General features: G+C 40.6%; 1 protein-coding gene across 2 annotated transcripts in view; it reads left to right on the top strand.

The window, feature by feature from the left end:
* Positions 1 to 27162, top strand: part of LOC102794812 (rho GTPase-activating protein 20-like) — a 29896-nt gene continuing 2734 nt past the window's right edge. The window contains exons 1-15 of one of the 2 annotated variants that reach the window (XM_087835911.1): positions 1 to 209; positions 4975 to 5060; positions 13157 to 13330; positions 13709 to 13858; positions 15582 to 15623; positions 15713 to 15797; positions 15950 to 16027; positions 16442 to 16508; positions 16777 to 16950; positions 17041 to 17210; positions 18514 to 18678; positions 21454 to 21566; positions 21655 to 21847; positions 22595 to 22709; positions 24107 to 24996. In XM_087835911.1, the coding sequence (XP_087692037.1) occupies positions 138 to 209; positions 4975 to 5060; positions 13157 to 13330; positions 13709 to 13858; positions 15582 to 15623; positions 15713 to 15797; positions 15950 to 16027; positions 16442 to 16508; positions 16777 to 16950; positions 17041 to 17210; positions 18514 to 18678; positions 21454 to 21566; positions 21655 to 21847; positions 22595 to 22709; positions 24107 to 24996 (2574 nt within the window). In that variant the 5' untranslated portion in view covers positions 1 to 137. Of the gene's footprint in view, positions 210 to 4974; positions 5061 to 13156; positions 13331 to 13708; positions 13859 to 15581; positions 15624 to 15712; positions 15798 to 15949; positions 16028 to 16441; positions 16509 to 16776; positions 16951 to 17040; positions 17211 to 18513; positions 18679 to 21453; positions 21567 to 21654; positions 21848 to 22594; positions 22710 to 24106; positions 25012 to 27162 lie in introns of both variants that reach the window. The other variant, XM_087835910.1, reaches the window with a different exon arrangement.

Here is a 27162-nt window from a genome sequence, read left to right as displayed (position 1 = left end):
CTAATCCCAAACAAGTTTTTAGCATGTGGTGAAATGGTTCGTATCTCCCGGAGTCGGAGTTTATTAATGGGATTTCTTTCACCCCTGCATCACCCGAGGACAGCTGGACAGTGAGCCGGAGGGCGTCTGGAGGCTGGATGGACAACATGTCTCCACAGCAGCAACAGGACAGCCTCAGCCGAGGCGGCGCGCAGCAGGAACACAAACGGGTACGTTTGCGCGCAAGAGTCTATGTTTTCACTCACCTTAGCAGACAGTTCTGCTCTTTTCAAAGTAAAGACAGGCTTCCTTCTAATTCATTTCTGTCTAATTACATCGCGTGGAGAGGGACAGCGTGCTCACATTATGAATGAGTTTGTCGGTTGGGAGGTTAGATCAGAGTAACAGGTGTTCAAACAGCCGATGCAGCTTTTGGGAAATTTTGTCAGTGATAGTTTTGCAGTTCTACAGGAGGTCAACCTATAAGATTAAAAAATAAATCAAGGTTGTAAACTAATGAGTGTCTTCAAGCTCCAGTAAAACACTGATCTAAACAAAGTGTGTCATCAGACTGTTTTAGTAACCTACTGATTATTAACGTTGGTAGCCTGTGATGTCATTATTACATCATCTCAAGATATTCTGCCCCTTTTCTGATTTTAATTTTCTTTTTAACTCATGGGTCATAAGAAGAGTAAAATAACTTTTTAAGTTACGTTTTTTAAGTTATTCCTGTATTTGTTTAGATAATTGTGGCATTTAAACAGTACGTGTGAGTTAAAGAGGTGTTCAAATGTGGTGTCTTGTATACACTTCACATTTACTCTTTCTGCAGGCTAACTACTTCATACATTTGTTCAAACGCTAATCAGATTTAAAGGGTTTTCTTGTTATCGATTATTATCCCCAGGCTGTTTAGTCAAAGCATGCGTTTCAGTTTTACTGGTATTAACTATTCTCTGTGTACCGAACAGTGTTGGTCAAGTTACTTGAAAAAAGTAATCAGTAATTAATTACTGATTACTTCCCCAAAAAAGTAATCCCGTTACTTTACTGATTACTTATTTTCAAAAGTAATTAATTACTTAGTTACTTAGTTACTTAGTTACTTTTAAAAAACATGATTTACAACCTGAATAGGCGATAAAGCGATAGATCTTTCAGCCCAATTCTACTTTTTCTACATAATCCATCATACAAAATGTAATCAAATGGAAAAGTCTCTTTTTAAAACTTGTTTTGTTAGTTTTAATCTTTTAACTTTATGCATGAAGCAAAATTTTAATTATATGCACCATTCTCTGACTGGAAGAAATTAGTTTAACATTTAAACCTATTTTCTGCACATTCCAGCACATAATATATATATATATATATATATATATATATATATATATATATATATATATATATATTGTTTACCTTCACTCTTTCAGATGCAAGTAAAACACAGCAGAAAATAAATAAAGTCAAAGACTAGCGGTCCTTTTGCTCTATTTTCACCTGTAAAGCAGGAGTAGGGTAGGCGGAGGGTTATCCTGGTGCAGGTGTGCCACAGCGGTCAGTGGAAGGATACCGCAGTTTCTCTGTGAGTTTCCCATTACGTCGTAGCGCACTCGGTGCTTGCTTGGAAGTTTAGGGGTTTTTTTTCGCTGTAAAAAGAAGTTTTCTTCCCACGCACAACGGACACTAATGTTTTTGTCACTTTTTATGGAATCAAACTCAAAGTAAGGTCAGTACTTCCACGCTTTAAACGCTGCACGCTCATACTCTCTCCAGCACTCGATATATGATCCATTGTTGATCTGCACACAGCTGTTGTCACACACGTCGCACTCGCTTACGTCACTGTCATGAGACATTCTCGCAAGAAAATCACGGTTTTAGTAACGCAGTAACGCAGCGTTCCTACGGGAAAGTAACGGTAATCTAATTACCGTTTTTGCAATAGTAATCCCTTACTTTACTCGTTACTTGAAAAAAGTAATCGGATTACAGTAACGCGTTACAAGTAACGCGTTACTGCCCATCTCTGGTACCGAAACCATTTCTATGATAAATGCAGTGTCTTCTGTATTGGAAACAGTAGCTGTCAGTCCACAGCTAATCAACTGTTTGTTTGTTTCAGTTTTTAAAGATAGAAGCTGTGAAGAATTGTAGATTTATACGGTGCAGACAGAATTTGACTGTTTGTTATGCCAGTGTCGCAAATCAGTTGTTTTTGTGTTTGTTTGTATTTCATGATGGTCTAAAACTATCCCGCTGACAATTAGACTCAGAAGTGTCACTACTTTGTGACTCTTTGTGGTGGTAATTATCCGATAAATGAGTGGAGGTTTACTTGCAGAAAATAAGACAAAACGCAGATGGCGAGATTAACACATTTTTAAAAGTTAATAATGATGATATTATACACACACCAAATATAGTGTTCTGCTTTTTTCAGAGCTATTTCCTTAGGCACACTGTCCTGTAATACATCAAACATCACTTCATTTATTTAAAGCTTTTTTAATCCTTTACTGAAGTGAGGAGGAGACAGAAAAGTGGAAATAATTAAACTGTTACCCATCAAATATCAGACTGTTGTGTTCAATGAACCAAGACCTCTGCATACCCAGAGTATTACTGCCACCACTAAAAATAACCTATCAATTAATTAGATCAGTAATAAAAATAGCTTTTAATTATTATAGGTATACATATTGTTCCATTCATTGAAAGTAATGTTTCCCAGTGATTCTTCTCTGCAGTTGCTGTAAAAAGTCGTGGTACAAATTCTTCCTTCACTGCACAGCCAGCGCTCTGTCCTTGGTTTAGTGATAACTGTTACACATCAGCTTCAGCTTGATGAATGTGCTGAGTCAAAAATGCAGAAACACGGTGTCAGTATAAGGAAAACGGTTTGTGTAAATACTATAAACCCTGGTGGAAAGGCCAGAAAGTTGCATGAGCAATTGTCCTGTTACATTAGTGAGTTCTTCATCACTACAGTTATTTTTTAAACTGTTTTTATAATCGCCTTTCCTCTTTAGGCTACTTCTTGTTTTCATACAGTCAATAATATTAGACAAATTGGGGGTTTTATAGTCGCTGTTTCCCATAGTAAACCCACTTCTTCATGGAAGCTAACATTGGTGTATTTTTAGGACTGAAAGGTAACATTGTAATATTGTAACTGGAGTACAAGGAATGTTTCAGCAGCCTGTGACCTAGCTAAATCAATGTTATTACATTGTGAAAAATGTGTGGACGTGCATGGTGGATGTAGGATGAAGACGGACTGAGGTTTTCCCACATTTAGAATTCTAAGGTTAGTGTTCGGACAGAGTGACATCACGAATTAACACGAAATGTTACAAGCCTTCGTGGTCCCCAGAGGATGAATCCTGTCAAGCTTCGCAAAGGATTGCTACAACCCTGCCAGGAAAGGTCACATGACCAAGCTGGCACTATAGCTAGTATGGTAATCTGCTTGATTGTCAGGGAAACAAACCATTATAAATTAACTGCTAAACTAATAATTACACTTTCTTCAAACATCCAGAAACACATTAATGCATCACAACAGAAGAACTTGCCACTGCTACTGATAGATGTCTTTTTATTTGAAATAAGCCAATGGCTCAAAAAGCCAATATCATTGATATTAGTCTAATTTAGCGGCGTTATCCCCAAAAGTTATTGCAGTTAACACAGTTGCACCATTCTTTAAAAATTTTCACAGTCACCAAAATGCAACCTGACTGCACTTTTAGCTAAATACGCTGCTCACATTCGTTCCTGAGACATATGTGAAACTGTTTATATGAAACATGATAAATACCACTAATGACAAGCTAATTATGGTCAGTGGAACCACTGTAACCTCTTTTAGCCTGCTGACATTAGCAGTAGACTTACGAAATGACAGAATGATGGAGCTGCTAGCACGATTAAGAGCTTGTTATCTTTAAAATGTGTTTTCGCACTTTTCACACATCTATGACTTACATGTAATAACTACACAAAACAAAAGACTACCTTAACCCACTTAACCTGTCCAAAAACCACTGATCAATGTATGAGCTGATTGTGTTAGTCAGTGTGGTATTCTGACATCCAGTGAAAGAACTGTAGTTATGTAATGTTTGTTTGCAGCCCTGCTTCGTGCTGACAAATCCTTCTACAATTAGATTCAATGAAACTTTAATTATCCTTATGTGGGAAACCTGGGTAATCAGATCCTGTAAAGAAAAACAGGATATCAACATGGTCCCAAGCAAGTCAAAGTAGGAAGGTAGCATGAAAAATGTTGTTCTTCCACACACTGGATTTTTACTAACATGTGAGAAAGGTCAGAACTGTCATGGCAAAAACAAACAGAGGCTGCTGAGTACTGACATTAGTACAGCCTGTGAAATGCTCTGGCATTCCTTTGTGTTTTAAGCTCAGTTCTGCTGTCCCTGTCCTTTTGGAGGCCATAGTCAGCCCTGATGCTGTGATGAATGTGTTGAACATTAGGACACTTGCATAACAAATGAGGAGAGTGTAAACATCACACAAGCATCGAGTCCAACTCTCAGTAAGCACTCACTAAGCAGTGTGGTCAGATATTGTGTGAGTTGCAGTACTAAACCAAAACTTTAAATGACATTATTTAGGTAGATTATCGAGGCTGACAAGCATGTCTCTTTTTTGCGGCAGACAACGTCGCAATTGTTCTTATGATACTTTTTCCACAATTGCTATTTTTTTTAACCATTCTCATTTCTTGTGAGGTCTTAATCTCTTACCAGCCAATCAGAAACACCAAAGCTCCATATACCATACACAATTGTAATTTTAATTGCAAAATAGTTTCTTTGATGGATGCCATGTGGTATGAATGTCACAGTAAAAATGTGAAAAAATATTGCGTATCGAGCTTTGTAGCTTTGCATTAATAATGCAATTTTAATATTAGAAATGTTTTCCTCCCCCTTCATCAGCCATCTTTCTCTTTTGCTTCTTTAGCGCACAAAGTCTCAGAGTTACCGGCGTCAGTCCGCCCCATCTCTGGTCATCACCAAGGCTCTGACCAGGTCCAAGACTCTCTCCAGGTACTGTAAAAGACATGGTCAGGCTGACTCTGGCATCTATGTTTCATTTACTTTTCATTATAAAGCTAGTTAGTGGAGCCACCAAATGATCTTAATATGCGGCACCTGTATGTCACACTGTTTGTGATTTAAAGCAACAACCATCTGCATTGATAGTTAACAGCTTTAATTGTAAATTAAATATAAGTCTAAAATTATACTAATACAATTTTATTGTTAGCCTTGTTTTTTAAACCTTTGTAGACACCTTTTGACAAAGAACAGTAAAGACACTGGTCATCAGAAACACTTGAGGTTGAAAGTCTTTGAGCAGAGATAGATTTAGTGTCTCCAAAGTAGGGTGAATGAGTCACATACAACCCTCTCAGAAACCTTCTTGCAGCCCAGGCCACTGATGAAACCCTGAAGCCACACTCTCACACACGTGCACACACACACGCCCTCAGTGAGGTGTTGGATCTGTTAGGATAGATAATCCTCCTGTTGCCATACTTATCAGAGGATCAGGTGTCTATTAATAGCCTCTGTCTTTGAACATATGCACTGGGAAAGTGAAGAAGAAAACCTTGTTAAAAAGCTCCCGCAGAGGGAGGGGTTCAGCCGTGAATAACCACCCACCCACTCCTTAGACTGTGGACTTGGTTTATTCCTTAGTTTTGAGCGGTTTGTATTATATGTCATGTAAAGTCAATCAAATCTGAATCACACTGATGTGACTCACTTTTTAAATTCCTTCAGTTTAAAGTGGTCTCAAGTTCAACAGTGGTGACCCATTAAAACCTAATAGTAGCTGGTTCACACCTTCTTAGCATGTTTCCCAGCTTCACTGTGATTTTGTCCAACAAATTCACCACCTGTGGACGGTTTACATACACTCATCAAAGGCATAAATGTCATGGTAATTTTGGGCTTTTAATGTTTTTGAACTGTTTTTTGTCCAAAATTATTTTGGTTTTTCTCTAATCCACAAATATACTGCACAAAAAAATAAAAGAACACATCAGATGTCTGTGGGGGGAAAAATCACGCTGGACATGTGGACTGAGTAATGTGTTAGGAACGAAAGGATGGCAGATCGTTTGATGGCAATTCAAAGAAAACTCTGATAATCAAAATGAAAAAAGAAGTGGCAGGCTGTCACTGCTCATTGCAGCAACTCAAAATGATACTCAGTAGTTTGTGTGTCTCATGTGCTTGTGTGCACGCCTGACATCTGAGTTAATGAGACGACAGATGTTCCTGGGGGATCTCCTCCCAGATTGGGACCAGGACATCACTGAACTCCTGGACAGTCTGAGCTGCAATCTAGTAGCTCCATGTGGACCAAAACATCATGTCCCAGAGTTGTTCTATTGAATTTAGCCCAAACACGGCAGCCAGTCAATGGTATCAATTCCTTCATCCTGCAGGAACTCCCTGCATACTCTTATTATATGAGGCCAGGCATTGTCATACACTAGGAGGAACCCAGCATCACTGGCCCAAGGATTTCATTCTAATACCTAATGGTAGTGAGGGTGTCGTTACCAGTGTTGGGTAAGTTACTTTAAATTAGTAACTTAGTTACATTACTAGTTACTTCTATCAAAAGTAACTCAGTTACTTCAAGTTACTCGTTACTTTCAGAGTAACTAGTTACTAGGGAAAGTAACTTTGGTTTTACTCAGAATTCTCTTGTTAATGTGTTGCTTCCAATTTCATTGTACTACTGTACTATGTATGACTGTGCAATGACAATAAAGAGTTATCTTATCTTATCTATCTTATCTGCTTCCGTAACTGGATACCCAGCAGGTTTGCCAGTCTTCTAGCTTGCTTACTTGCCACAAGTGCACTGTGCCACCTACCAATAGAAAGGAAAAAAATAATGTGCACATTTCCACGAGAGAAATCCCACGCCTGGACCGTTGTTGACCGCCGCATGATTCTAGACTGCTTTTTACATCCAACACAAAAACTGCAGTCGTGGTGCTTTGATTGTACTCAGAACTCGGAAATTCTGCCTTCTGAATAGGAAGATGTAGGTAACACCAGACTGCAGATGAGCTGCTTATAGGGCTGGACTGGGACAAAAAAAAAATCGTCCCGGGGAATTTGACTAGAGACCGGCCCACCATTATAGGAAAAATCATAAAGCCTTTGAATGAAAACAAATGCTGTTGTGACAGTGATGTACACTGTTTTGATGGTATATGTGTATCAATCTATCAATTGTTTGTTGTAAGACTCAGATAATTATATTTTTAAAAGCTAGACATTTTAAATGAGAATAATAAAGAAAAGTATTTCCTTGTGCCCCCCTTTCCCCCTTAATGCCCTACATGGACTCCTGGCAACACTTTGCTAGATCCGCCCCTGCACAGTTACCAGCTGTCAGCTAGGTAGAAAAGGATCCTGGTGTTATCTGTCTTTCAGAAACAGTTCATAACTTCCCTTCAACTCATTCATGTCACCTAAAAGGTAAACCTGTTTCTCCATCACCTGTTCAGCTCTGGTGATTCAGTAAGGACATCTCCTGGTTTCATCTTCATGTTTCCCTCTCACCAGATAACCAAACCGACATCATGACCAGCAACTTTACAGCTGTGGCTCCAGCAAACATCAGCTGTACTAGAAATTAATATTAAATAAATTCTAACAACAGCTGATCAAGCTTAAACGTGCTGCTGTTGTTTAACGCAACATCCGCTGGTTTCCTGTTTCTGGCGCAAAGTGGGCGATAAACAAAAAAGAGAGAAAAACCGATCAGCTGATCACTGATCAGTTTTATGATTGAAGTAGAAACAGGAGAGAGAGAATGAGAGAAGAAGAGGCAGCTGTGCAGCAAACACAGAATAAATACAGCTTTGTGTGTTTTTCATTGTAGCTGAATTACGGGACAAAATGTTCCCTTTCACCTCATTATGAAACGCGTAATGTTTTCTCTGAATACCAGACATTCTGTTTTTTACAGGACGGTTGGAAACTCTAATAATTAACCTTATGAACAAAATAAAGTTCAACATCAGTAACATAGCACCCACCCAGCTGTATAGAAACTCCATTATGCTAGCTAGCACGCAGTACGAAAAAGTCAGCATAACGAAAATAAACTCCACCTAAACTTGGTTTATATCTGACTCAGATACACTGCAGGTCATAACTTCTTACCTGAAGTTCAGTTCACCTGACACTCGGACCGGCGGCCGCTTCGGGTCTCTCCTCTTGCCTCCCTTTTCCTTCATCCACCTGCTGGCCTCCACCACTTGCTAATGTTATTGAATCTGTGGAAGCTCCGCGATAGCCACCACACGAAGTAACGAATAACGAGCCTATTTAAATCCCAGTAACGAGTAACGCGTTCCTGGTGTTGGCATAATAACTAGTTACCGTGCTCGTTACCACAATAGTAACGTAGTTACTGTAACACGTTACTTAATAACGAGTTAGTCCCAACACTGGTCGTTACCCAGCCTGCAGAATAGTGATGGGTCGTTCGCGAACGAAATGGCTCTTAGAGCCGACTCTTTGACGTGAACGACGCGACCCGGCTCCTTATCGCGAGCCGTCACGTGGGTTTTTTTTTTTTTTCTTTCTCTCAGCCTCTCTCGCGCACTTTTTTTCTGCTTCACTCAGCACGCGAGCCTTGTGCTTTACGCTGGGCAGATGGGGGAGGGGCGGTAGTTATTCATACAGTTTTTTATACACTTTATCCACCTCACATCAATATGCAATTTAGATTCACCAGCTGCAGAGTAGGTGGGTCAATTCAGATATCAACGTATGAGCTCATATTGTATGTTGTGTGATAATAAGATAGATAAAAAGATAAAAAGAGAAGATGATGGGGTTATTTATTTGATGTTCAACAAAGAATTTTATAAAAACTAGTCGGCAAGTTACGATGAAGACACCACCTGACTGCACTCAGAGTCAGGGTAGTCAGAGTAGCTGTGATACTACTCTGCTAAATGTGCTGCAGATAGTGCTGAACGTGTAAATCATGTACACAGTAGCTGTGGAGCTGCTCTGCTGGTGATGACGCCATTTCTAAGTTACTCGTAGGGTTGCTTGGCATGAAATAAAGACTGGAAAAGGGTAAAGCGCTTGCCTGGTCCTGTCCAAAGGTAACCAAATAGGCTCAAAGCAGTCCTGAAATCCACTAATTAACACATTATTTTTTGCTTGTTTGGTCCTTACAAAAACTCAAGAATTTAAGGTTTATCAGGACTTAAGGTACAGGACTGATTTTTGGCGGGGTGCCTTTACTACCTAGACTCTTGTTCCCATTGGAACAATAGGATTAATTAGTGGACTTCTGAGATGCTGGCACAGGTGTATGAAGAGAGATAGCAGCACCACTCGGCCTTTTTTCCAAATTGTTTGAATAACAATTTGCGGTAGGAAAGTTAGAGAAAATAAAATCGTTCTTGTCTTTAAATTGCAGAGCTTTAACGTGCATTTGTGGTGTAACAACATACCCAGTTACAGAACTTCAAGTGTAGATTAAATGATTTGCACATAATTGCAGTCAGTGTGGGTATATAAAACCTTTCCAAGGTCAGGAAAAAATTATTTAGTTTTAAGAAGCGAATGGAAGTGCATACTAGAAACACTGTACATGTGCAGTGGGCCACACAGTTGTAAAGCAGTTTAATGGGCTCTTTAAATCTGGTATCCACTTCCTTTATACGGCAGCATCTTAAGTACATGACTGTTTATGACTTGTCTCATCATGTAATTCTGTTTTTACTCAAATACATTTTAGGAATATTAAATACTTTTCAAGTGTGTTACAAGTGTGGTGGTTAGCAGGAATCCCATTTTCACTCATTAGGGTTCATGTTCCTAACTTATATTACCTACCTACTTTTGTCTCCATCCTATTTCTTTTTTACTTAATATGAACTGAGTAATGCTTCATATAAAATGTGAAACAATTAACAGTATAAGTTAGATGACTGAGAATTAATTAGTAGTTAATACGAATTGGAATTTATATTGTAAAAATAGCAGAAGAACAAGGGCTAGACCAGTGAGGGAAAAACAAAAATTTCATCAATAAAACTTTTAAAAAGTTCTTCTCTGGCTTCCAGAGTACTTCACTCACCAGTGACTCCCATGAACTTTACATAAGGGAGAGTGCTTTGATGTACTTGCAGGCTATCTTGTGTTGGGTGATTACGGATGCCAGAAAGAGACAGAGATCTGAAGTGAATAATCTAATAACAGAGACACTAACCTCTCGGCCTAAGAGGCAGAGGCTGACTCTTTTTTTATTACCTACAGGGACGTCCAAAGATGCTTTGAGATAAACTAATGTTGTAAACCTCCAAATATCTTCTTGCAAGACAGAAAAGTTTCGACCAATGAGTTAGCTGCTGCTTAGCATTATAAGTGAGTCACGCTGCTTCAAAAACAAGTTATTCTATTAAATAAGAAGTGGTAGCACAGGTCATATCAAAGTAATTATTGTAGTAGAACATTCCTGGGGCATGAAGCTTTCAGGTGAAGGCTGTTTCCTCTTTTGTCTCAGGTACAATATTTATATTCAATTCAATTTTATTTATACAGCGCCAAATCACAACAGCAGTCGCCTCAAGGCGCTTTTTATTGTAAGGTAAACCCTACAATAATACATACAGAGGACAAACCTAACAGTCATATGACCTCCTCCAGCGACTCCAGCAACAGTGGGAAGGAAAAACTCCATTTTAATAGGAAGAAACCTCCAGCAGAGCCAGGCTCAGGGAGGTGCGGCCATCTGCTGCAACCGGTTGGGGTGAGATAATGAGGACAGGATAAAAGACACGCTTTGGAAGAGAGCCAGAGGTTAATAACAAGTACAACTCATGGTTTCTACTCCCTTTTCCCATCAGATGACATACAGTTTATCTTAAAAATTAACATTTAATTTCAAAAGGGAAAAAAAGCAAACATTAATTACTTTTTGGATACCCCCTGTATGGGGTCGCAGTGACAGACTGTATATAAAAGAAGGATGTAGCGTCCTACAGTGTGACACTATTGTGAGAGTGCCTCGAAAGATTAACAGGTGACTTAGATCATCATGTAAATTAATGCTGTGTTTTTCATCTGATAGTATAACTCACTGATATGCTGAGATCATTTCAACTTTCACAAATGTTATAAACCTACATATGAACTCTGAATGTTATCGTTTAAAAGTATTACAGTACAGTGCTACATAAGTTTGTTAGCATTTTGTGAAAGTGCTTAAATATGCTCTGTTTGTAAAGATCTTTAGTCATATTAAATTACTAAATGTGAGAAGAAATGAGTGGAGAGAATTTCACTGTTGTAACTGGTGTTCTTTATTTTTCTTTGAAATTCCACCCTTGATAAATGGATTGATACTTATACAATGCTTTTCTACTTCAGCTAAGCACTTCTGTTTTGCCTATCGAACCTTCACGCATGCTCACACTGTGATGCATTCAAGGCAGCTTGAGGTTTAGTATCTTCCCCAAGGACGATATCATCTATAAACTCAGCACTGTCTTGATGAGTTTATTAGTTCAATTGCTAATTTCAACTCTTATCGAGTAAAACTTTTAGAGTAAAGTGATTTGGGGAGGGCCTGCCATGTAATTGAGCAGCTTCTCCTTGAAGGACATCACTTGCTTGTCATCTTTTATGTACTGCTGATTAGGGGTGGGTTTTAATAATCGATTCATCGATTAAAATCGATTCTGGCCTGGATAACGTGATATCGATTCATTAAAATACTGAATCTATTTTTTTATATAAATGTATTTTGCCCAAAATTCCAGAATCTCAGGTGAAACGTCACAAAATTTTGACAACCACCAAACATTTAAAACAGTAAATGAGAGCAGGTACACGGCTTCTGCACAAAGACGTAAACACAAAGCACTACCCGCGGATCAGAATCAGTGAGATGTCGCCTTTCTCACCCGACGACACGACACGGTCGGTGCTGAAAGCCGACAGCTCGCTGATTCTGATCTGTCGGCGGGTCCACGCTTTGTGTTTACGCCCTTTTTGCGCTGATTCTAAAGCTGTTAGTTTTATCTCTCTCCAAACAATATTGACTGAACCAGCAGCAAAAGAAGATCCAAACTACGCTTCACATAAACATCGTCATGAATTCCCTCTTACTTTTGCTGTTTTGCTTCCACCACAATAAAATCACACTTCATGCACAGCTCTCTCTCTCTCTCTCTCTCTCTTTCTCAGTGTACTTCAACAACAGTTCCCCGTCTATCCCCGAAATCTGTTTTCTGCATTATTCGCTTGCTTGTTACGCACAAGACTACCGTTATTTACAGCGCTGTCGGCCGATGTTTTTTTTTCCTTTTACTTACTTCCGAAAAGAAAACCTAATTTCTGCTTCTGAACAAATGTAAACTTTTTAAAATTATACAAAATGCAAAACGCTTAGCCGTGTCTCTAATAAAACTGCTGTAACTTCAGAGGTAATGTTCATGTGTTGATTAATGGTTTTCTTTTGTTTTTGATGTACTGCAGAATATTTTTATAAAATCCAGGCCAGGAAAATCAACTTCATGTTTTTCGGTGTTTTATCTTCAGCTACTTTGACACAAAGGCCTCTGCTGTGACGCTCACACCTTTGATAAAGTCTTGAAAGTGTCAGCTTCCTTTTTATAGATACAAAAATATGTAAATGTACTGATCTGAATTATAATATTTCTGACTGTCTGAGGCAAAATTTCCCAGATTTAAATCGAATTGAATCAAATCCAACTGAATTGAATCGTGGATCGAATCAATTCAGGACCTTGTGAATCGGAATCGAATCGATTCTAGAAATCAGTGACGATACCCAGCCCTACTGCTGATGGTCCTCGACCTTGCTGTAATTACCCAAACTGCACGCTTTTGAACCACAGCAGACAATTAACACATAATATTTAATATTATTGGCTGGAATAGCAGCAGAGCAGGAAGAAGCTGCTGTTCTTCTAGTTTAAACAGAGCCAAAGCTTTTAATGTGAAGGGCTGCTGGAAAAACCACCAAACTCATAGAGAACCCCACTGATTAAGTGAAAGAGATGTATCATAAATTGTCGCAGTGTATTGAGGTTAATCTGTTCCATTTATTCATGTTCCAGAGAAAGCTTCCTGGTTCCCATTTGTCCAGAGACTTGTCCGCTGATCCAGTCCTTCCTGACTAGTTCTGATAGGTCGTTTCTTCTCCAAGGACATGCTCAGTTAAAGACGGGGATGCAGACTCAGGACAGACACCTCTTCCTCTTTACTGACATTCTGGTGGTTGCCAAAGCTAAGTAAGCACAAGTGTGTGTGTTTGCGTGTGTGTTTGTGTGTGAGCATGTATTCATATCTTTGTGGGGACCAGAAATCAGAAGTTCACTATACTTGTGGATCAACGGCCCTTACGGGGACCAAAATCCCGGTCCCCACAAGTTTGAAGGCATTTTTGAGACTCAAAGTGTTAGGTTTAGGGTAAGGGGCTAGGGAAAGCATTATGCTAATTAGATGTCCCACAAGATATGAATACCCGACGTGTGTGTGTGTGTGTGTATTCTCTTTCTGTGAAGCAGATTAGGAACATTTTGGCTGCTCTTCCTGTCCTTCACACGGTAATTAGGTTAATGCCTGGGTGTAAGGTTTAAGTGTAAGGTGTGTGTGTGTTCTGTTCCTAGGTCAGCCAACCACTTCAAGCAGAAAGCCCAGGTGCGTGTGTGTGAGATGTGGACGGCAGGCTGCATGGACGAGGTGTGTGAGGGCAGCACAAACCCAGAGAGGAGCTTTGTAATGGGCTGGCCCACCTGCAACTGTGTCGCTACCTTTAGGTATCACACACAAAGATGCACAGCAGTACTACACACATGCTGCACTCATACGGACACAAATATTCACACACACACACACACGGTGGTGAATTGTACTTATTTTTAAGACTTTTTTTTACCAAGGTGTTTAGAAGTCCTTAACATGGGCTCATTCTGATGTCGTTGACCCAGAAACGACATTTGTACAAACTTTGTTCACGCTGACGCTGCCTCACGTCAGCAGCTGTGAAGGTGTTTATGTTTCCACAGAAAATATGCTGCTGATGCTGTAAACTTGACCTTAAATGCCAAAGGAACAGAAAACAGACAGGATGAGGCAGAAGAGCTCAGTGACATCCTACCGTGCAACCATTAACACATCAGGCCTTGTTCTTATCCATTATTTTCAAAAGGAAGTTCTGATTCCTGCTTTTATGATGAGGAGTAAAATTATTTCATTGTGAATTGAGGTTCACAATATATTTATAAAATGTCAATTTAAACATTTGAATAGTGGAAGAAGAGACTTTTTTTGCCTTTAGCATTCTGTTTGTTTTGAGCTTCCACGTGTCATGGAAGAGAGAGACATGCTGATCTTTGCCACAGTTGCCAGGTGATGTTATCTATATGTCCAGGGAGCTGATGAAGTTTGAGCAGCAGAGTAAGAATATAGGCCAAGAGGCTCTGATTGAGCTACAAAGCAGGATTTGATGCACCCTGAATCATGTCAGCTTGGTTAGGACAGAACCAAAGGGCAAGTAAATTTTCTGTTAGATATGTGACACTTTTTCTTTGTTCTTCTGTTTGTTAGTAGGGTTAGTCAAAATGTCTTGGACTTATTTGAATCTGTAGAATTTGGGGTGTGGGGTTTAAATGAGTATGTTTTGGAGTGTTGCTTTGCTCCAGGAAATCTTGGAAGAACCCATTAGCACAGAGAAACAGGGTAACACCTTTATGTTTTGCATCAAATCTTCACTAAAGAAAAAGAAAATTGGGAGACATCAACTTGATGTTGTCAAGAGAAGTAACACCACATTTCCTGAAGTCATTGCAGGAATCCTGAAGGAAGACTAAGGCTGTTTTTTATGCTCACCGCTGACCCGTTGTCACCTGGAGCTGTGCGACAAATTTGACGTCACAACTGCTGGGACACGCCGCAGTTTAGCTCTTATTTCTGCACTCTGCAATGTCTTGGCTTTCAGTTTGGATTTCCTCTTTTCCTATATCAGCGGTTATGTGTTGGTATTGTCTGTGTGGTGACACCTATCGTTCAGGAGAATACTGCAGCAGCTACCTGAGCCTTAACAGCAGGCATAGAAGTGGTTGTTGAGAACGTTAGAAACAGACTGTGAAGCAGCGGGTGTACTGTGGCTGTAAAAGTTTTATGGTCATGGATTAAGCAGTAACACGGAACAGATACATAGATCAGATGCTCTGGGGTGAAAGTGGGTTGCAAAGTGGTTTGCAGATCTGCGGCAACTGTGTGCAGACTAAAGCAACTAAATATCACATCCTACCTGCGTGAAGTGGATGTGCAAAAGGGCTGGGACTGAGATCAGCTGATCTGGTAGGCTGAGATTCTAGCTAAGCTTGACTTTGTGACCTGCAACCTGAAATTCTGCAGAATGCTGCAACTTAAAAAAACAAAAAACAGTTAGTATTATGACCCACTCACTGACGCACATGAACACACACAGTCTGTAGTGATACATGATGCTCTTTTGATGTTTGTGCTTCCCTTCAGCTCAGCAGAACAGAAGGAGAAATGGCTCGCCCTCCTTAAGAGGTACACTTCCTTCATGTGTCAACAAAGTATCGTATTTACTGTGTGTGTTAGAGAAAGAGTTATTCTTACAGGCACTATTTCCTTTCCAGTCGTATAAAAGAAGAAAAAGAGATAGAAGAACCGAAAACCATCCCTGTGAGGGTGTACGGGAAAGGAATCAATACATTTGCTCTTGTAAGTTTTAAACTGTAGGGCCCACAGCTGATTTATTTGTGTATACTAGTACAACTGTAGGCTGTTGTTACAACTCGCAGTGCAGTGTGATGCTCTGTTCGTCCACCTCATCAGCATCTCCTGTGTTTCTGTGCTGCTTTTCCTGTAATTAGACCAAAACGATCCCAGTCAGCAACTCAGATTCAACCAACGAGGTGATCCGCCTGGCCCTGCAGCAGTTTGGCATCATCGTGAGTAATAATCCAAAAACACTTTATTCATAAAGTCAATCCAGCGTTTAGCCATGTGCTTGTTTGTAGTTGAGTATGAGCGGTGTGTTTTTACCTTAATAAACAGCACCGCACCTCTGATTATTATTAAGTTGTCATGTTTCAATTCAAATGTCCAGTGTGTGGCTCTTTACTTATTTTATCATACTCACTTTGGCCATCTGATGAAAGAAACAGTGCCCGACCTTGCAAAAAGCCAGTGAAGCTCAGTACAGTGTTTTCTTACTTACCCCACGGTTGTGTGAACACAAACAGCATGTGAAAAGTCAAAAAGAATACACATCTCTGCTCTGCCTGCTGTGGTTTTCTCTCAAGACTCCTTTTGTTTTCCTGACTCCTTGACTCTTCATCTTTCTTTTTCTTTTCTATTTTTAGGGAAATGTCAAAGACTTCCAGCTTTGGGTCCTCTCCAAAAGGGACAACGCCCCTTATCCTCTAATTGGTAGGTGAGCTTGGGGCACACTAGTTGAACAGACTGTCAGTTGTTTTTCTGTATTTAGTTTGTTTCCTGAACCAGCTGTGTGATTCTTCATGTGCATGACACAGGGGTGAGATGGGGGTTTTTAGGCACACTACTACCTTTCATCCCTGGAGACGAGTGTGATGTAGCTCCAGAGAGAGTGTGTGCTCACTCATAATGTGATCTTGTTTTATAGCAACAACACAGAGCCTTCAGGGAGCACTATTGTCTCTTCTTCTCTCTCTCTTAGGTCATGAGTTCCCCTTCAGCATCCACATGAGTCATGTGAGATACTCTCAGGGAGGAGGCAGGGATGCTGCTGCTCCACCTGCAGACAGACTGAAGGCGGAGCAGCTGCAGGTGTACAAGCAGTTTCAGTTCATCCTCAAGCCTCGACCTGTTGAGCCGCCACAACAGCACGCAGGTAAAATCATCCATTCTGTGTCAAAGAAATTCAAAATAAAAATTAGAGAATTACAATTTCATGCTTTCTGGCCTGCTGTCATCTCTTCAGATTTCTCTGGGAAGCCATTTAAAAGGAGGCGCTCGCTCATCGCTTGGGCCTTCTGGCGAGGTTCCTCCTCGAACCTGAATGAGCTGTCCCTCAGCACTGCGCGAGGCTGTTTGTTCGGCCAGCCACTCAGCTCCGTTTGTGCAGGGGACACTCTGCCAAAGCCAGTCATGGTGAGCGTGTGCACTGAGTGACAGAAAGCACACATTTCATTTGGTTCATGGACGTTTTTATTAACATCTTACAGATCAGCATGAATGTAAATATAAACCTGAAATCTTGTTGTCCTGCTGCAAGATGAAGCTTTTCCCCAGTCTAAGGTCCAGAGTGCTCTGATTTTCTGAAGCAGGTTATCATCAAGAATGTCTCTGTGCATTGCTGTATTCATCTTTTCCTCGACCCTGCTGCTATAAACATTCCCACAGCATGTTACTGAAACCACCGTGCTTCACTTTAGAGATGGTATTGGCCTGGTGATGGGCAGTGCCTGGTTTCCTCCAGACATGACACTTGGCATTCAGGTTAAAGAGTTCATCAGACCAGAAAACTTTGTTTCTCATAGTTTGAGAGTCCTTCAGGTGCCTTTTGGCAAACTCCATGTCGGCTGTCACGTGCTTCCATCTCGCCAATCTACCCTGATGGATGCAAAGGTGGTTGTTCTCCTGGACGGGTCTCCTCTCTCCACAGAGCTGGAGCTTTGTCATAGTTAACATCGAGTTCTTGGTCACCTGCCTGACTAAGGCTTTTCTACCCTTATCTCTCAGAGTGGCCAGATCTAAGAAGAGTCTTCCTGGTTCTAAACTTCTTCCATTTATGGAGGATGGAGGCCTCTGTGCTTATTGGGAACTTCCCCAGATCTGTGGCTTGATTCTGTCTCAGAGGTCTAAAGACAATTGGACTTGGTTGGTGCAATAAAGTTTGTTTTTTTTCCTTAGACAGAGCTTACCTTTAAGCATTGGCTGCATATTTTCACTGGCTTTGAGTTTGGGCCTTTTCCTCATCTTGGCAAAGTAGCTATACAGCTCAATAACTCAATAACCTCAAATTTAAATTTTAAAAAAAAAAAGTGTCCTAAAAAATTATGGTTTTGCTCAGATAAATAGTTTGATTCTCACATCCTGTGAGTTTATTTGCTTTGTGTCAAAGAAATGAGCTTCACTAGCTCATCAACTCGTATTGAACTCCTTTTACGAAGTTCTGCACGTTCCTTCAGAGTGAATAGAAATGAACACCAGCATATTGATAGCTGGGGCAAACAATGACTTATACCCTACACTCAGTACAGAACCAGGGCCTGACTTGTTTGTCCCACAACAACCAGGCTGGCTGGATTATGCACTTGAATTCGGAAGGGAGAAATAACAGCTGACTGCAATCTGCAGTTTACTGACATCTAGTGGTGAGATTTTACACACTGTACCTTTAAAGAAATAAACAAGGATGCCCTCTCTAATTTTTTTCTCTTCTCTCTCACAGGACATGTTAACATTTCTGTACCATGAGGGTTCGTGGACGCGTGGGATTTTCCGTCGGCCGGCAGGCGCCCGAGCTGTCAGGGAGCTGCGGGATGCTCTGGATGCTGGAGAATCTCAGCTTCCTCTGACGCGAGACCACATCTTCATCATAGCTGGAGTCTTTAAGGTGGGAGATTGGTTTACAGCACCATGGTGTGCTCTTTGTGTACGTGAATCTCTGACGCTTACTGACCCACATCTGTTAAGACAGCATTAATCAGCTTCTTCTGCATCTCTGTAGTGTACGCAGCTGCAGGACAGCCTGTTCATAGCAGAGGAGCATAGTACGCTTGTTAACATAATCTGGACTATAATCTTGTTTAATCTGGAGGGATAACAGAGCCTCTGTGCATGAGTGCTTAAACTCGACAACATCTTCACACAGCAGCGCATTCAGTGTTAATTCGAAATAATTCTGTGTTATTCAGTGTTAATTGTTATTTCCAATTAACACTGAATAATTTCTTGCCAGGTTATTGTCACTTTATGTAAGAGGACTTTTTTAGTCCCACTCAAACAGACCAACCAGAACCTACTGGATTCAGGAACAAAAGTTCTTCATACATGCACTCCCATCAATTAATCTGAATGTGTTTTTCACTGTTGTGCTGTTGCACAATTTCAGACTTGGGAATATTTATCTGTTGCAACAACAACATAGCACAGGACTGAATACATTGTCACATGAGCCAACGGGCACACACAAGATTACAATGTGGATTTGTTTCCTAAGGCGCTCAACTCACTAAAGGATGATTAATTTGCAGGATGCCCTAAACCACCTATAGGTTCTTATCTACATCTATACAATCGGTGCTCGTGTAGCCTGCGTCATCTCCACAGCACCTACAAGCTAACAGGCTAGCTTACACAGCTTGACAACAAAGCAGTCGATAGTGATGGTTTCAGTTCAAGTACATTTAGCACAAAAGAAAAACTCTCAACTACAGCACAGTAGCTACGTTTCTATTACCCCATCACATCTTCATCTCAACTGATAGAGACAAGTTTAATTTGAATGTGCAGTTAGATTCATCACAGGGCCGGTGTCCTGAAACTTTTCCATGTGTCCCTGTTGCTACACACCTGAATAAAATTAGTAGGTCATTAGAAAGACTATAGAACTGGACTGCATGCTGAAGTGGTAACCCCTAACCCTACTCGAGTAAATGTAAGTTAATATAAGTGTTTGGAAAAAATGTACTTCTAAAAGTACTTTTACTGCACCATGTTCATTCACTCATGAGCTGCCACCTCAGCGTGCAGCCAGGTTGTATAGAGTCTGCTAATGACCTACTAATTGTATTCAGGTGTTTTTGCAACAGGGACACATGAGCTGTGTCCCAATTCAGGGTCTGCACGCTTGAAGTACGCGCACTACGAGTACTACGTACGGTGCGTACTATTAGTACGAGAAGTGCGGAAGTGAGAGGCTTGTGAAATGGGACGGTCTAGCCTTCGTCGCGCTGTTCAGGTTGCCTAGCAACCACGATACTAACCGCGAGAAACGTTACATACAGCTTTGTGTGACAGAAATGAAGGAGAAAAAAATGTTTTGTTGGTCATTCATTTTTGTCATGACATCACTTTGATTAGTTGAGTATCTGAGGCTGAGACCACAGGACTGTAAAACATGATTGTTGGGCTTCATTTCTGTACTGAACAGTCATTTCAAGATTAGTTAGTAAATAACAATCAGCTCGTGTTGTTCATGAGACTAAAATCATCTCACTGTGGTAATGTAAATATAAAATGGCCAATATTTTTTATATATATATATATATATATGGCTTTACAACTAAGTTAACGCTGTAAGTACAAGCATCACTAATGTCACATAACTTTGCCGACATGTGGCCAACAGCAATGTTTTAATGTTCTTCGTTATTAAACATTCGCACATAATTAAGTGACGTCATGTTCAGTACTTACTTTTGACAGTTCACTCTTCGGCCGCTCCCTTCTGCCGTATTTTGCGGCAAAATTATCCACACCCACCGCCTCGCTATGAATTGTGGGATATATGGGACCACGAAGCGTGCACCGGACCACGCTTGATATTCAGGGAAACCGACGGCGCATTTGGAGTATGCATTTGAAGTACACTTTGAATTGGGACAGCCATCGTCGCGTGGCGGTGACGTAATCACACTTAAAATGCGTACTTCAAGCGTGCAGACCCTGAATTGGGACACAGCTATGGAAAAGTTGCAGGACACCAGCCCTCGAGGATTTAGGGTGATACAGGTAGATATGTATCCACAAGATCAGATTTTTGATCAGATATTGCAATTTTCTTAAATTGCCCCTTTTTTTATTGATTTTTTTTTTTATTATTATTTTTTAAAGGGTTTTGAAACTGGTTGCTGTGAGTTTGTTGTGTGGTAAGCTCCTTCTAAGTATATTCAGAGTGCATGGTTTTGGCCCTTGGAGATCCAAGTTTGACACTTCAGATCAGTCCTCTTTTTGATCTAAAATGACCCAATTATTCGGTTGAGAAACAGGTTGTCGTGGATTGAATGTATGAACTGTATGAACTCTTCAGAACTGTAATCAGAATGTATGATTATGTAATGTTATAAAGGCTTGAGCTTGTTAGTGCCAAATCACAACAGTCAATTCAAAAGGCTTTATGTTATAAAGACCCCACAATAATAAAGAGAAAACCCCAACAATCACAGGACCCATATGAGCAAGCAGTTGGCGACAGTGAGAAGGAAGAACTCCATCTTAACAGGAAGAAACTCCGGCACAACCAGGCTCAGAGAGGAGCAAAACATAATGAACCAACAATGTTGTATATTCCTTTCTGAAAAGGGTTTCTTATGTGGAACAAAAAATTGTTCCTTTCACGATTGATATATTCTTTCTTCTTTTACTGTTGCTGCATGCTTGTCTTCAGGATTTCCTGCGCAGCATCCCGGGCAGCTTGTTGAGCTGTGAGCTCCATGAAGACTGGATGGAGGTGCTGGAAGAAGAGGAGGAGGAGGAGGAGCAGGTGCAAGATGTACAGAGGTAACATACAACACTCTCTGTACTGCTTGAACATTAATCGCAGGAGCTAAAACACATTTTACACAATCGCTGTTTTGTCTCCCTGAAGGATGATTTGCCGGCTGCCCAAAGAGAACGCACTCCTGCTACGCTACCTGCTGGCTGTTCTTCACGGTATCCAAGGCAACGCCCAGGAGAACCAAATGACTACTTTTAATCTGTCAGTGTGCATTGCTCCCAGCATGCTCTGGCCACCTGGAGTGCCGTGTAGCCCTGAGGTGGAGGGAGAAGGAACCAAGAAGGTGAGTGTGGAAGATCAACAGCATCACATCAGAATTTTTGTTAGCAGAGTTTTGTTAAATGAATGCAATTGTGCCATACTGAGTCCCTCTTCAAGGGCCTGTTCAAAAAATATTTCTCTAAGGTGAAATATCAATTTAACAGCTTTGCAAATTGACCCAAACCTCAGACAGAGTTTGTCACTCCTGTGATGACTTTGACTCGTAGGATCAGTGCAACATAATTAAATACATCAGTCTGAGCAGCTTCACAGTTCACTCACAAGGAAAACATTATTTTTACCTGCAGACAACAAAAACAGTGACAAAGAGCAGAGAAGTTGCCACTTCAGGCTGAGATCTGCTGGTCTGGGGGAAAAAATCTTCCTAATGGATAAATGAACCCACGTTCAAGTCTATAGTATGTTAGTTACAGAACGTATTAAGCTGATTAAACAGTCAACTGAAAGTTGTTTTTGTGTTAGTCAGAGCAGCATAACACTAAACACCTTCAAGGTTTTCTTACTGGAATGTCTGCTTCATAGAGGCTGAAAGCTCTCATTTCCAACCAGTTTGACTTCTTGTTTGTGGGACGGGAACAGAGCAAAGTCTGAGAAATGTTCCACATAGTATGAAGTTTTGTAACATCAAGTAGCTGCTCAGATAATTGGCTTACTGTAAATGCTTAAAGTGCTTTCACGCAGCCTTGAAAACTGGCATTCCGACCTATGTTACTACACTGGCTTAGTATCCACTTTTCTCTGCCTGTAGGTTTGTGAGTTGGTGAAGTTCATGATTGAACACTGTCAGGAGATTCTCAGAGAGGATCCCTCCTCCCTGTTCAGAGGGCCTCCACAGAGACTCAACAGTGAGGAGATGGGAACAGGTACCCAAACAAATGAGACAAATGTTTGCTCAAGGCTAAACTCTCACAAGTTGGAGAGCCTTTAATGAACCTTCTGTTATCTTTATGTCTAATTCATCTCCCTGAATAATTGTGTTGCCACTGAATGCTTGAATGCTTGTTTAAAAGGTCTACAGTCTTAATTGGTAAGAGTGCTATTATTTGACGGATAAAGTGTGTCTAATAGCATTTGAATTGATACATTTATGCATTGTATACTCGTACAAGTTCTTCATGACATAGACATGGTATAAATATTTAAAGAAGGAGTGCCGAGCCCATTTAAGGGAGTGTAAACCAGGTTATTTTGATGTAGCTACAATTTACAGATGTCCACTAAATGAATCAGCTACAGACAATTATCAAGTTACTGCTAAGAGGGGTGTGCTATGTTCAAAAGATTATAACCAATTGTGGCCACAAGATGACAGTATTTCAAAGGATAGATGCAAACATCCTGAGAACAGAGCAGAGTTCTGTTTGAGAAGAAAGGAGATAAACTGCTTTCACTTAGTACTTTTTAATTGAGGTCTATTTTTAGATTTCACTGGACAAGCACTGATTACCTAGCTTGCCCAAAATAAATGCTACTAGATCAGGTAGACAAAAATATTTATTCAAAGAAGAGTTACTTCATTACAAATGAGTTTGCTAATATAAACCTGAAATCTGTGTTTAAGAGCACACCTGTCAGCACACAGTGCTCTTGTGTTGGTTTTCCTGCATGCCATGTGAGTCTACAGGTATTAAAGTCAAAGAAAAGAAACTGACTCTCAGATTCTGAAAAACCCTAAACAATGTATTGTAGCATTATCCAGATTCCATTAACAGCTGTATTTTAAAAGCTGTTTCGGTGTGTAATGTTATTTATTTTATGATCAAATACTAAAGATTTTTGTACAAAGTACATGGAAGTGCTTTGTGATGTTGCTAACCTCTGTGTGCACACTGTTGAATAACAACATGAAGATGCTTTTGTGAGAGGCTCACAAAGGTTTTAAGTTGGGCTAGTAACGTTGTATCTTTGTCTTATATTCAGCAAATATTACTCTCCTCCCTCTGTGGCTCTCACGAACTTCTGTTCTGTTTTGAGAAGTTTATTCCAGTTTCACTGAGGAGTGCAAGTACAGATTTGGTAAATTAGGGTGAATTAAGATAAAGGTGAACAAATGTCTTCACAGACAGTCAAAGAGCAAGAACAAAGGACTTTGTGGTTTCTATAAAGGTCTCAGAAAACAAAAACATCACTGCATAGAGTATTTAACAATATTGTTTATGCTTCTTGTTTTCCACCCACCTACATACATCTCTTATAGTGTGTCCTCCTTCTCTTTTCTTCTTCTTATCCAATTATCCATAATTTTCCTGCGGATTATCAGAATCCTGGATTTACCCTCTGACCGATTCATCCTATGACAGTCTCGAGAATGAGTTAGACAACAGCAGTGGTGGCTCACCAGGCCTTTGCAACAGAAGGTGCCTCCAGCCTAAACCCCTACAAGGCAGCTTGGACTCCATCCTCACATTCAGTGATTACGACCAGGATACTGCACCAGAACCAGGTCTCAATCCACTGGGAAGACACAGAAGACAGGAACTAGACCTCTCCAGCCCCAGGCAGGATGCACCAACTGTGGACACCTCTTCCACCCTGGAGTCGCTGTCCCTAGAGGGTCGGAACATGCCGCGGCGGCGTTCAGAGCCAGCTATAGCATATGTGGCCAAGTTTCGGCCATGCGCATCAGCCAGCACAGATGGTGTCACTGGTGAGGATGAAGACGGTGAGGAAGAGCTTTCCAAGGAGCCTAGCAACCACACAGTCACCAGAATGCACTCCAGAGTTCAAAATAGGAGGTATGGAGGTGAGTCTGTGTTGGAAGCCAGCTCCTCCAGCCTCTCATCCACCCCCACCTCCCCTGCACCAACCCGCTCCTCCCCTGATTCTCTAGACTCCCTAAGTGGTGACCAGACCTGGGCAATCAGAAGGGGCCTTTACCCAAAAAAGACGTATCTGCCATCCAACTCCTCCTCTGGATCTCTTTCCACCTCTGTCACTTCTACACCCCTCACCATCAGCTCTGTACTGGCCTCCAGTGAACATGCAGAGCAGGAGATTTGCCCCAAAAATTCCCCACCCAAAGAACCCGTCAGCTGGGGGACATTAATGGGCTGTAGGGGTCTCCACCCAAATTCATGGCTGAAGAAAGACCGGAGACTTTCACTCACCCAACAAGACAACTTGGAGAAGCAAGAAGAGGACAAGACTGCAGTAAGTGAAACAGTGGTATGTGATGTTTTTATGTAAAACAGCAGTTTGGGGGTAAAATCATTCAAATCCACATTTTCATCCCATATTATATTCAAAACACAACATTTAAATGCAGTCCCATTTAAATGTTGTGTTCAATCATATGCCTTTGGTTTGAATTGCTTTTGGTCAGTGACATTTGACCTTTTCCAGTGGATTACAGTTCCTTATCCTCTTCACAAAGGTTCCCTGGTCAACTACTGGACCAAGTCACACACCCTTCCTTTCCTACCAGAATTTCAAAATTAATTTATGCAATCAAAAAATGTGAAGAATCAACCCGTGTGATTTAATGTCCTAAAAATCTTTCTGGACATTAAACATAGTTTAACATAAGTTTTTAGTTTTTTTTTTAACATAGTTTGTTGAAGAGGTAGTGAATGAAGTTCCGGCTGTACTTTGTCCCTTTAAATGTATCCAGGCAAATCATTAAGATCTCGCTCTCTCATTTGAAATGTGGCCTCTAATTAGGAATGTTTCTTGAGGAAAAAAGATCTAAAAACATCTACGCCCACTGTTTAACTGCAACCCCAGAAGGTATTGTGTAATGCACTGCAGCAACACACCACCAGAGGGCAGTATCAACTAGCCAAGCATTCAGATGCTGTTAGTGAGCTGTGAAACATGGCAATAGCAAGTATTTTGACTTTAGTTCTGCTGTGTGGACTGCTTGCCTGTACAAAGTTGTGATTAAAGAAGGTAACACTTTAAAAAAAAAAAGGATCCTCATTTCAAGTTTCATGTCTTTATCCTGTCTTCCTTCTCTCACCCCAACCGGTCGCAGCAGATGGCCCCGCCCCTCCCTGAGCCTGGTTCTGCTGGAGGTTTCTTCCTGTTAAAAGGGAGTTTTTCCTTCCCACTGTCGCCAAAGTGCTTGCTCATAGGGCGTCATATGATTGTTGGGTTTTTCTCTGTTGCATTATTATAGGGTTTACCTTACAATACAAAGCACCTTGAGCCAACTGTTGTTGTGATTTGGCGCTGTATAAATAAAATATAATTGAATGGAATTGAAATTTCGATCCAGAGAACCAAAGCCAAGTATATGCTTACCATTAGCAGCACTAGCACTAGCAGTTTAGTTATTTGTTCTGACAACCCTACAGTAGGATTGTCAAACAATTAGGCACTTTTCCATTGAGGAGGACAAAAGGTTTGAAACTTGTCCAGGCCTTAAACCTCACGTGTGTTCTCCCTAATAAATGCATAAAAATAAGGCTTTTATAAAAACACTGAATACAAAATTGCTTTCTTGACAATGTAGAGTTCCGTACTGAATGTTATATAAAATAAACTATATGCAAAGTGTCTTTGAATGGCAGAGATGCAGAAATGTCTGCATGTAGCACAGAGCCATGGCACAGCACAAGCAAGCACAAGCAGAAATTTTGGACTTATAATTTATGAACATTCATACTACACAAAGTAATTAAGCAATAAACAATTAAATGACAGAAAAGTTTTTCACCTTCTACTATAGAAACGTCTGTCTTGTTTTCTTATGACTACAGTTAAAAAAATAACAAGACAAAAAAAACTGGACAGTCTGGGCGATCAGCTAAGATAACCTTTTCTGTAATTTTACACATTTAATTCTTACAATTTAAGTCCAAATAGTTATGCTGACAGGTCGTCCTTTCTGACAGCAGCTTTCTCTTTATGATGCAGAAAAACAGTTAAATATGTGACTTCTTTACACTGACAGAAAGCAGCGTTTCAGTTGTCCGGCCCACTTAAGATCAAAGCGGGCTGTATGTGGCCCACCATGTAAACGTCTCACACCCCTGACCTACAGGCAACCATTCGCTTTATCCAAAACCTTTTTGGGGGAGCTGTTTTGTGCGACAGGTGGCAGCTTAATACAAAAATGAAGTGCTGTGTTACACTGGTGACATGAATGAGACAAACTAGTGTTTCTGGTGCCAGATAGCTGGAACATTTATTTGGATAACACCTCACCTAGACTTTATCCTCTGAACTTTATCCGAACACCACTGACAGCCCTGATGTGTGGACCACTTTTGAATTGTGGTTAAAGGCTATAAAACTCCACACAGCTTGATGTTCCTGTGACTAAAGTTTAACGTGCACCCTTCAAACCTGAGACCGCTGAAGCGGTTTGCTCAT

Source organism: Neolamprologus brichardi, chromosome 23 (assembly GCF_056152115.1).
Source record: "Neolamprologus brichardi isolate AB-2024 chromosome 23, ASM5615211v1, whole genome shotgun sequence".
Classification (NCBI taxonomy): domain Eukaryota; kingdom Metazoa; phylum Chordata; class Actinopteri; order Cichliformes; family Cichlidae; genus Neolamprologus; species Neolamprologus brichardi.
Note: the sequence above shows the minus strand (reverse complement) of the source record. Positions and strands in the feature narration are given on the sequence as shown.